General features: G+C 44.8%; 1 protein-coding gene across 1 annotated transcript; it reads left to right on the forward strand.

Moving 5' to 3' along the window:
* The first annotated feature begins 104 nt into the window (after positions 1 to 104).
* On the forward strand, positions 105 to 11,194 carry man2b1 (mannosidase, alpha, class 2B, member 1). Its single transcript, XM_056371229.1, has 23 exons — positions 105 to 247; positions 547 to 649; positions 1,367 to 1,540; positions 1,633 to 1,826; positions 1,962 to 2,094; positions 2,267 to 2,412; positions 2,522 to 2,721; positions 2,821 to 2,941; positions 3,158 to 3,236; positions 3,589 to 3,698; positions 3,845 to 3,952; positions 4,267 to 4,383; positions 5,089 to 5,271; positions 5,370 to 5,467; positions 5,556 to 5,676; positions 5,967 to 6,085; positions 6,476 to 6,577; positions 6,925 to 7,012; positions 7,179 to 7,259; positions 7,357 to 7,581; positions 8,431 to 8,580; positions 8,870 to 8,972; positions 10,451 to 11,194. Exons 1-23 carry the CDS (start codon positions 107 to 109, stop codon positions 10,552 to 10,554), a joined length of 3,000 nt encoding a protein of 999 aa, XP_056227204.1. The 5' UTR covers positions 105 to 106; the 3' UTR covers positions 10,555 to 11,194.
* Positions 11,195 to 11,243: the final 49 nt, after the last annotated feature.

An 11,243-nucleotide genomic window follows, 5' to 3' on the forward strand; every position in this document is an offset into this window, starting at 1 on the left:
TTTGTTTGTTTTTTTTGCAGTGCTGCCTGAGAGTCTCAGTTGAGGGACATAAAAATAAAAGCGGAAGTGTTGTCACGTGACCCCTCTCAACATAAACAGATGTCATATGATTCGCGCTTCATTTTTTTTTTCCAACATGGCGGCCGGAGCGCTGCAGCTGGCTGTGGCTCTCCTGTCTCTCTTCAGTGCGGTTTTAAGTTTCCCTCTTGGACCGGAAACAAAACACACAACAACATGCGGATACGAGGTTTGCCGCGTGTATATTCCGGTTGTTTAATGGGTGTAATTAACTTATTTAACACTAATAATTAGTTTAAACGGGGGACTTCTGGTTTCCAGCTGCGGCTACTTTCTGTTTTAGCTCATCCGCCTTTGCTCCCTGTCAGATAGGATGAGGAAGTGAGACTGGAAATGAACTTTAATAAAACTTTTAACATTGTTTCCGTGTTAACGGGTTTGAACGTTTCTCAACCATAAGACTAATTGTATATTTCCCGGCGTTGCGTTCACGGTGCGTACTGTATTTGTGTGTTTGTGTTTGTGCAGTCATGTCATGCCACCAAACCCAACATGCTGAATGTCCACCTGGTCCCTCACACTCATGATGACGTGGGCTGGCTCAAGACCGTGGACCAGTACTTCTATGGAGGTCAGTCCCTCTCTTCTACTTTATCAATTGTATTGATTAATTGTTGATTATTAGCCTGCTGATAATGGCTCATGTGAGATGGAGTATGATGCAGATGTTGTAGTAATTAATGTATTATTAGATGAAGATGTTACATACAACCCCAACTATAAGATTCATAAGCCAGAAAAATCCCCTTTTTAATGGTAAAATGATTGTAAGTGTCTAATGGTTAATAGATAACTAAGCTCTGCTGTTATGTGCTGTATTGACAAAATGAAGATGTACCTCCATCCACAGTCAGTAGTTATAAATTAACCACTTGTTTTGACTCAAGTGCACAACCAGCATGTTGAAAACAGCTGTATTATGGTCCTATAATGTGCTTCCTGTCAATGCGTTTCTTCACTAGTAAACACTGGAATAACAGTTTTATAGTTTTACTGTGGTTTGGGTGATGAGTTTGCGTATATTTCAGCATCACGAGTCTTTTTAAAGTGAGAGCCGCTGTGTGTTTTGCAGACCTCTGACATCTGTGTGTTATTTCATGTGTGGTTGTGTAAGCAGATATTAAATACACTCTGTGTAGCTTGAGGAGGAGCACATGTTTGTGAGCTGCACATGACCGCAAATGTGAACATAATGTTGTTTTATATAATAATACAGCTGTTTACACACAAGGTTCAGAGTTCTACCATGTTTCAAACCGTGTGTGTGTGTGTGTGTGTATGTGCGCAGACCGTAACGACATCCAGCATGCGGGGGTGCAGTACATCCTGGACTCGGTGGTGGATCAGCTGTTGAAGAACCCAGACAGGAGGTTCATCTACGTGGAGACGGCGTTCTTCTACCGCTGGTGGAAACGGCAGAGCTCCAGCGCGCAGCAGACGGTCAAACAGCTGGTAAATGAAGGTACATGAACCAACACTGAACTGATGTTTACACTGGGAGAGTTTCAGTGCGTGTGACCCGACCGACGATCTCCTCTCTCCGCCGTCCTCCAGGGCGTCTGGAGTTCGTGAATGGGGGCTGGTGCATGAGTGACGAGGCCACTACTCACTACAGCGCCGTCATCGACCAGATGACCATAGGCCTGAGGTTCCTCAATGAGACGTTCGGGGCTTGCGGTCGTCCCCGGGTGGCCTGGCACATTGACCCGTTTGGCCACGCCCGTGAACACGCCTCCATGTTTGCACAGGTAGTTTAGACCGGAGCCAAGGAAGCGCTGTTTTCTACTGAGGCTGGAAAGAAAAACACACAGAAACACAACAGTTAAGTGGCTTCTCAGTTAAACTTCACTCGGATCATTTCCTGTTTGTTTGTTTTGCTCCAGATGGGATATGACGGCTTCTTCTTCGGCCGTCTGGACTACCAGGACCGGATGCACAGGATGGTGCAGAAGGAGCAGGAGCTTCTGTGGAGAGCCTCAGACAGCCTGACCCCCCCCACGGCCGACCTCTTCACCGGTAACAAAACTCCACCACACCTGCACCAATGCTTCCTCTCATCTCTTCTAGTCTTTTAAGAATTCATTTAAGTTAATATAAAAAACATAAAGTATGGGTTTATTGAAATTGGAGTGAATTGATCATCTAACCTTTGCTCTCAACCTCCCCCCTCCCCCCTCCCATCCACTAGGGATCCTTCCCAACGGTTACAACCCTCCCGAGGGCTTCTGCTGGGACCAGTCCTGTGATGACCCACCAATCAGAGACGACCCTGACCTGGAGGACTATAATGTTGATGATGTGGTGATGCGCTTCCTCACCATCGCCAACAGTCAGGTTCAACACACACACACACACACACACACACACACACACACACACACACACCATATCTTATGGGGGAGTGTGAACAGACTCGTAACAGATCCCTCCTCCTCTCTCTCAGGCCACGGTGTATAAGACGAATCACATCATCATGACCATGGGCTCAGACTTCCAGTACGAGAACGCCAACCTGTGGTACAAGAACCTGGACAAGCTGATCCACTACGTCAACGCCCAGCAGGCCAACGGCAGCAAAGTCAACGTGCTCTATTCCACCCCGTCCTGTTACCTCCAGGAGCTGCACCGAGCGAACCTCACCTGGTAGTGTGAGCTTTAACTTTAACGAGTATCATATCAGAATTACAGCCAGACGGTGTCTCATGGATTTTATGCTGCGACCATATCGTCCTCTCGACTCAGGGCTTTGAAGACGGACGACTTTTTCCCTTACGCAGACAGCGCTCATGATTTCTGGACCGGCTACTTCACCAGCCGACCGGCGCTGAAGCGTTACGAGAGGATCAGCAACAGCAATCTGCAGGTAGCGTCAGGTTCACGCCAGCTGATCCATTTACATCCCTCACGCGCATTAAAAAGGTTCATTCACAGGTGGAAAACTTTGAAACTGCAGGTCAGACTAGTCAGAGGATCACCAAACTCTTTTGGATTCACACTCTGGGACCGCGAATACTAAACTATAAATGTCGTGTTTTAACTGTGTGGCTTTAAACAAGATATTTTTTTCCTCATGTTTTAGACGTGTAACCAGCTGGAGGTGCTCGGTGGCCCGGCCTCCAGGCAGGGACCCTTTGGGGAAGGCGAGAGCCAGACCATGAGTGAGATTTCTTTATTACCTTTTTATCATAAAACATTTCTCCTGGACTCAGACCAGGAGGGAGAGAGGTTATTATGTCTCCCCCTTGTGGTCACATATATATCTCCAGTGAGAAAAGATGAACTTTTCCTAACAAGGTTACAAATGAAATAAGAGAAGAAGTGAAAAGAATAAATGAATAAGATCAGTAGGAGTAATCGGTATAAATGACAACCTATTCTGAATGCTTCCACTAAAAGAGAAGCTTAAAGACTTCTGCGTGTCTGAGTTCAACAGGCGAGGATCACACTCGATCCTCTGTGACATTATGGTCTGATCGACGGCTTCTTGTTTGTTTGCGCTCTCACTGGCAGAGAAGGCCATGGCGGTGGCTCAGCATCACGACGCGGTGTCGGGCACTGAGAAGCAACACGTGGCCAACGACTACGCCAGGAGGCTGGCTAACGGCTGGCAGCGCTGTCAGGTATGTCAGACTTCACACAGCATTATCCTGCTCAGCATAATCCTCCGTATTATGTCCTGATAGTTTGAGCTTTTTTTGGCTGAATGTACTTGTTTTATTTTGAAAGTCCCTTCTATTTCCATACTTCCTGCATGTCTCTCTCTCAGGTTTTGGTCAGTAACAGTCTGGCTGCTCTGAGCGGCTCGTCTGCCAAGCGGATCTACTGTGACAACCTCAACATCAGTGTGTGTCCCCTCACCGAGTCCAGCAAAAAGGTGAAACACACACACACACACACACACACACACGCACACAAACTAACTTGTCCAGCAGCTCCTGTTATTAACTTAATTAGAGTTAATTCCCCAACTCCTAACTCGACTTTAACCTTCAGAGTTGGAGTCTGTGCAAATACAGATATCTAAATCCTTTCCTACGACAAACATTTGTAAATAACTAAAGAAATAATAAATCAAGAGAAGCATGTTTTAGCTGCAGTAGATCCTCTCTAAATAATCTCATTAATAATAGTCATTATTGTTACTGGATGATGCTCAACCTCCCACCTCTGTGTCTGTCCCTCCCTCAGTTCTCAGTCAGCGTGTACAACCCTCTGGCTCGGCCCGTCACTCGGCCCGTCAGGCTGCCCGTCAATGGAACAGCGTACGCGGTGTCTGACGCTAACGGCAAAGCTGTGGACTGTCAGGTGTGTGTGTGTGTGTGTGTGTGTGTGTGTGTGTGTGTGTGTGTGTGTGTGTGTGTGTGTGTGTGTGTGTGTGTGTGTGTGTGTGTGTGTGTGTGTGTGTGTGTGTGTGTGTGTGTGTGTGTGTGTGTGTGTGTGTGTGTGCAGCACAGCAGCCTTTAATCTGCATGGATGTTTTATTTGATAATGAGTGTGAGGGGATTATCCATCTTTTACAGCAACTTGCTCACAGTTAAAATATATTTTTTAATTCATATTTTAAGGGCAGGATGTTTTGTAAGGAATTTTTTTTGTCAACTTCAGGATAATAACTACGTATGAGTGGAAGTTTTCTGTGGTCATGTTATAATTTACAGTCATTTTAAACTCTTAAGAGCTTTCATAATTAAATATATTAATTGTTTTAGTCAAAAATCGATATAAGATGTGAAAATAAGATAATTCTTCTTCTTCAAATCTTTATCAGTAATAATTATGATTTAGTGTTTGTGATGACAGGATTTCATGAAATATTCAAAACAAACTAAATTCAGATTATCCTTTGAGCCACGATCCTGCAGTCATGTTGTGTGTGTCATTTGTTTTAAATATGCAGTGATAATATAAAAGGAAAAAGACGTAATCTGTGTGTGTGTGTGTGTGTGTGTGTGTGTGTGTGTGTGTGTGTGTGTGTGTGTGTGTGTGTGTGTGTGTGTGTGTGTGTTCCAGGTGGTTCCGGTGTCCAGAGCCACTCGGGAGGTGAGGAGGAACCGGGGCTTCGCCGTCAATGAGCTGGTGTTCCAGGTTCAGGCTCCTCCTCTGGGCTACAGCACATACTCTGTGTCCCTGCGTCAGGCGGGACCTCGGCCGGCCTCCGCGCAGCCTGGCGCCCCCACAGTGATCCAGAACAAGGTCTTAACGCGGCGTCATCACGCGCTCCTTTCATATTTCATGATGGGAGATAAGTCCAGTACATAAAACATGAGTATTTGTGTGTCCGTGTGCTCCAGTTCCTGCGGGTGACCTTTGACCCAGATACCGGCCTGTTGAGCAGCCTCAGCAACCTGGAGACCAAACAGAGCATCAAGCTGACGCAGAACTTCTACTGGTTAGAAACGCAACGAACTCACAGCACCGTTACACGTCCAAACTCTTGTTGGCGTTGTTGTTCACGTGTGTGTTTGTGTACGTTCCAGGTACAACGCCAGTGACGGCAACAACTTGGAGAGTAACCAGCCCTCAGGAGCGTACATCTTCAGGCCCAACTCGTCCACGCCGTTCGTCATCAGCCGGACGGCCAAGACCGAGACGATCCAGGTCCAGTTTCCTCACAGTGCACTGAGTCCTCATTAACGTCTGCAAATGTCGGGTTAATTAAAAAAAGGATGATTAATTACACAGCTTTAGTTTGACACCTGCTCACGGCAGCTGTGCCACATCTGTTGGCATCAGGTGTGGCACGCGAGACGCTTCCAATCCAGTGTGTAAGAGCGATGTGACCCTTTAAATACACCTGACAGACAGTTGTGTTTGTTTGTGTTTGTGTAATGAGATAATCAAATCATTTGCAGTGTGAATATAACGATCGGTGTCGGTTCACGTTGCAGACCTCAGTGGTGCAGGAGGTGAGGCAGTGGTTTGCTCCCTGGGTGTCTCAGGTGGTTCGTCTCCACGGCGACAGCAGAGCTCTGGAGCTGGAGTGGACGGTCGGACCGCTGCCCATCGAGTGAGTGTGCGCTCATCATCATGTTGCATCCAGATTTTTTCTTTTCATTCGATACCTGAGGAGTAAAAAAGGGTGAATCTCATTAGCATCCGTGAGCCAATCAGCATGCAGCATGCTTGGAGCAAGCTCTAATAATGCTGGTGATTGGCTGTTTATTTACACAAATACATTTGAGTGTGTAAAGAGACTGAGCTTAAAAATAAAACTGAAGTCAAACCGAAATTTGTACTTTAATTGTCCTTATGTTAAAGTGGATATGATAAAATTGGTATTGGAAAAAAGCATTGTTAAGAATCGGTATTGATATCAAAGTTTTATGTTAGAAAAGTCGGATTCCGTGAGTTATTCTGACCCTAAACAATTTGTTTTTCTTCTTCTGTCTCTCCTCAGCGACGGCCTGGGGAAGGAGGTGATCACCCGTCTAGACACCAGCATTAAAACCTCAGAGATCTTCTACACCGACTCCAACGGCAGAGAGGTGCTGCAGAGAAAGTAAGATGGCTGCCTACAGGCTGGAGTTAAACAACCAGCTGTGTAAAATCCGCTCCCGTAATGTAAACGTTTGTCTCGATCAGTCCCGCTTCTCTGACCGAGATCTAACAATTTCACTCACTCACAGATTTTTCTTACTCAGAGATTCAGATTTAAAATTAGTTCATCCATCAATGTAACTTTTCTATAACACGTCAGGAACATTTGTCAGACTCACTGTGTTTTATAAGGAAACTCAGAGGTAGGTGTGTGTGTGTGTGTGTGTGTGTGTGTGTGTGTGTGTGTGTGTGTGTGTGTGTGTGTGTGTGTGTTGTGTGTGTGTGTGTGTGTGTATTGTTTCCCCTCAGGAAAGACTTCCGTCCAACATGGAATCTAATGCAGTCAGAGCCCATCGCTGGAAACTACTACCCCATCAACTCCCGCGCATTCATCAAGGTGTGTTATTGCAGAGTAACAATAACTACTTTCTACCACAGGAACATGTTTTTGGATTTTATATAATGTTATCTCATGTTCTTCCTCTTCTCTTTGTAACAGATTTCAGTTTGTTTGTTTCCACTTGTGTTTTTTTCCTCATCCTTGTTGTACATGTGGTTTTCAGGATGATGTGGACCAACTCACCGTGGTGACCGATCGCTCTCAGGGAGGAGGCAGCATCCACAACGGCTCTCTGGAGATCATGGTGAGACACACACACACACACACACACACACACACACACACACACACACACACACACACACACACACACACTGAACTCCACCCTCCTCGTCCCTCAGCTCCACCGCCGCCTGCTGCATGATGATGTCCGCGGCGTTGCCGAGCCGCTCAACGAGACCTCCAACATCTTCCCAGAGGGGCTGGTGGTCCGCGGCCGCCTCCTGCTCTCCCTCGACCCCCCGTCTGTCGCCGCGGACGCACACCGGCCCCTGGCGCAGGAAGTGGTGATGCAGCCGCTGCTGACGTTCACCAACGGAGATCTGAGTCCAAACACCCGACTGGAGGTGAGTGGGGGGGGTTGATGAAGTGCCGTCCTAGTTAAGACATGAAAACGGTAGAGTAGGTTTCAGTAAATTCTTTAACACTGGAGGTTAAAGTACAAACTCTCCTAGAACTAAAACAATCAATTAATTGATTAGCAACAAATTTGATAACTTATTACTTTTAAGCAAAAATATTAAACATTAGCCTCTAAAATGCTTTTTTCCATATACGATATTGAATTGAATGTCACCTTGGGTTCTTGCAAATGAAAAAAGACGATTTTTGACTGAATTCTAGCCTTTTATGGTTAAAATGATTAATTAAGATTAATTAATCATGCAAATATTAGTCAGTTGTAGCCCTAAACTCTTCTTTTAATTAGTGAAACGAGCTTGAGCTGCAGACTGCCTCATAAAAACTTTACGTTACTGTTCTTTTAGTTGAGGGTGAAGGAAAGGTTTGGCTCATTAAGCGTTTCTATGACCTGGATCAGAAGCACTAAAGGCAGTTTGTGAGAACGTCTTGCCGCCTGTCTGGCTGCTTGAGTGGACTTGACTCCTGCATGAACTCATTTCTCTCCCGTTGTGTACGTATTAGCATTTCCAGACATTGTTCTCATTTCTCAACGTCTCAGGAGAGTGCGTTGTTTTAAGCTCTCGTTGTGCTGATGTTTTCCTGTAATTAGAGACACGTTCTACTCTTACTAGACATTAGAAAATGAATAAGCAAAAAGAAATTAGCAAAGTCTATGAACAGGCCGCGTCTGAGAGCGAGTTTTAAATGTTTTTTATGGAGTCGACTGTCAGTGGATCCTCTGACCTGCGTGAATAGAGTAAAGTCAGTTTGTCTGTGTCTGTATCTGTGTGTAGTTCTCAGGTCTTCAGGCTGCGCTGCCCCCTGCTGTCCACCTCCTCACACTGACGCAGTGGGACAAAGACTCGGTGCTGCTCAGGCTGGAGCATCAGTTCCAGAGCTGGGAGAGCAAAGTGAACTCACAACCCGTCACCGTCAACCTGCAGGTCAGACGCTCAAACACCCTCCGGACACCTGGACAAGACAAGAGCTGATGTTATTACATTATTAATGACTGATTGATTATTAATGAATGAAAGTAGATCAGCAGGAAAGTTAATAAAACTCAAGAATTGCTTGTTTTAAGCTTCAAAAATAAGATTAGCTCGTTCTTGCTTCTTCTTGTTGTGGGGCCATTTTATAGATAATTAACTGGTTAAATAGATCAAATCAAAAAGTAGAGTAAATATAATAAAATGTAACTAATTCTGTCATCCGGCCTTTTCCTGTCTGTAGAAGCTGTTTTCCACTCTGGACGTGCTGGGCATGTCTGAGCTGAACCTGTCAGCCAATCAGTGGAAAGACGAGATGATGCGTTTCAGCTGGACGCCACAGAAAGGTACGGGACACCCGCACCTGTCAGGCGCTGGATTACACGGGTTGAAATTAGATTTTGTCTGAAGGAACACGCCACTACAGATGATATCACCAAATCAGATCTGATAGTTCCTCCTTTTATTTTTAAAGGAGCTATTTGTACATTTAGCTATTGCTACATAGCTAACGTTAGCATTAACAGCTGTTTACTTACCAGTCTAGAAGAAACGTTGCGAGTTCAGCATCAAACTTCATTCCTTTACTCACCAACATCTGTCTCCAGAGGTGGAGAGATACACCAATGTTAGCTCTTCTCTCCATCACGTCTTTTCTTCTACTGAAGTAAGCATGCTAACCAGCTAGCCACGGCCCGTCTCGTCACTGTAGCCTCCAGTCTGCCTTGAAGACGTAGCGCAGCCCAGAAGAAGTTTTATAACCACTTGTCTTGTAAATGCAAAGATGGCCGAAGGTCTTGTCAAGCAATAATCACCACCACCTGCTCTTTGTTCTGCAGCAGTGAAAACTCACAAAAAGTTGCTTTAGTTCTTGGTGTTTGGTATTAGAATCAGAACCAGGTATTATATCGGCACTAATTATCAAAACATTTCCAAGCCTAACGCCAGAAAAAGCAAAATACAGCAAATGTGTAATTATACAATTAATATACAATTATGTAAAAAGAATAAAGCAGCAGAAGTTTATGATAAATTAGATTGTTAGACCATTTTGGCCTGTAGGTGGCACTAGAGGGAAGCTCGACTGCCCAAAGTGGAAAGGGTTTATCCTCTGGGAAGCCTGAATGTGCTCAGTATATTTCTTGTGTAAGGGTGGAAATTTTGGCACAAGAACAGTCAGTGGTGTCACCAGAAAAATGTAGTTTTTATCCTCGAGATGATGAATGTCAACAGTAATCTTTGTGACAATCTGTCCATCTGATTTATCTCACCGTGTTCAAATTTTTGTCGCCGACTTCCAACCTGCCTAATCTCCCTAGAAACTGTGCTTTTGTAAATTAGTGGACAGTCATCCAAAAATGTGCATCAGGCAGCCAAACGCTGGAGAATCTGTGTCATCCACCAGCGCTCTGGCAGTTCACCAGCCCCCTGCCACTCACTGATGGACCACTTTGGCTGGTAGCGGAGCGTCGTGTTCAGTTAAGAGCGTAGATTGAAGACAGGAGCGCGAATCCAGAAATCCACTGACGCCTTTTAATTCTGCGAGGGCGGTAATCACTGCACCATTACAGTCGACTGAACTGTAAAGACGATCTCCCTGCAGGGACTCATTAAACAGGCAGCGTAATGAAATGAGTCATAAACTCATCGTTATGCTTCATAGTTTTATTAGTAAACTGCAGGGTGTTTTTTTTTTTTTTTTTTTTTTTTTTTTTTAGCAGCTCAACGAGACTCATTCTGTTAGTTTTTACTTTAAAGTGTTGGATATTTGTAGAAATACTCTGCTTCTTTCTGGTCGTGTCTAAAAGCTGTGCTTGTTTTCCAGAGGAGAAGCCCCTGCTGAAGACGTTCCAGGACCCCTCCACGTGGGAGGTGACCTTGAGGCCGATGGAGATCCGAACCTTCCTGCTCAGGGTCAGCCTCAGATAGCCAATCACACGCTTCAGATTTTTTTTTTTTTTTGCGAGAAGCCACAAAATGAATAAGTGATGCAGTTACAGTCAAATGAAGTTCCTGTGACCTCCTGGCTTGGGTTTGATTCCACCAAGCGAGGACTGTCGTGCACCGGATTAAAAAAAGGAATGAGCGGATGTGTTCGCAGGTTGATTCTGAACGCAGACACGCGTGCGTTCAAACGCCAGCAATGTTAAATCAGATCAACGCTGTGGCCTCGTGCATCCAGAAACATGTGAAAATCCGGTTTGTTCCGATTTTAAACGAAGAAATGAACCAGACGTTCAGATGTTTTTTGGAAACCTAAGCTGCGTTCAGAGCCACTGAACATGTTTCTCATTGGAGGCATTTGTACAGTATTAGCTGAAGCTGCCTTTTTGTATTTAGTGCAGACATAAAAAAAATAAATAAATCAACAAGAGACAATACAACTAAAATCTCTCCAAAACTGAACCCGGAACATTTTCTCTCTACAAACTGGTGCCAACATGTTTCTATCTGTCTGCCTGATGTGTGCAATAAGTGTTGACTTTTCTACTTCTGCCAATGTGTGTGTATATACTTTGATTTTTATACTGATCATCAAGCAGCTCAATAAAATCTATCACTTACTGTATTACCTGTGTGTTAACGTTACAGATTCTGTGCATAATCAATCAGACGGA

The sequence above is a fragment of the Seriola aureovittata genome, chromosome 3, assembly GCF_021018895.1.
Source record: "Seriola aureovittata isolate HTS-2021-v1 ecotype China chromosome 3, ASM2101889v1, whole genome shotgun sequence".
Classification (NCBI taxonomy): Eukaryota; Metazoa; Chordata; class Actinopteri; order Carangiformes; family Carangidae; genus Seriola; species Seriola aureovittata.

What these genes read in the sequence shown, in the direction of transcription:
- man2b1 (XM_056371229.1), top strand. Translation starts at nt 107, where the DNA reads ATGATTCGCGCTTCATTTTTTTTTTCCAACATGGCGGCCGGAGCGCTG. An exon ending in CAACAACATGCGGATACGAG is followed by an intron (nt 248 to 546) that starts GTTTGCCGCGTG and finishes GTGTTTGTGCAG; the next exon opens with TCATGTCATGCCACCAAACC. An exon ending in TCACCGAGTCCAGCAAAAAG is followed by an intron (nt 3,953 to 4,266) that starts GTGAAACACACA and finishes TCCCTCCCTCAG; the next exon opens with TTCTCAGTCAGCGTGTACAA.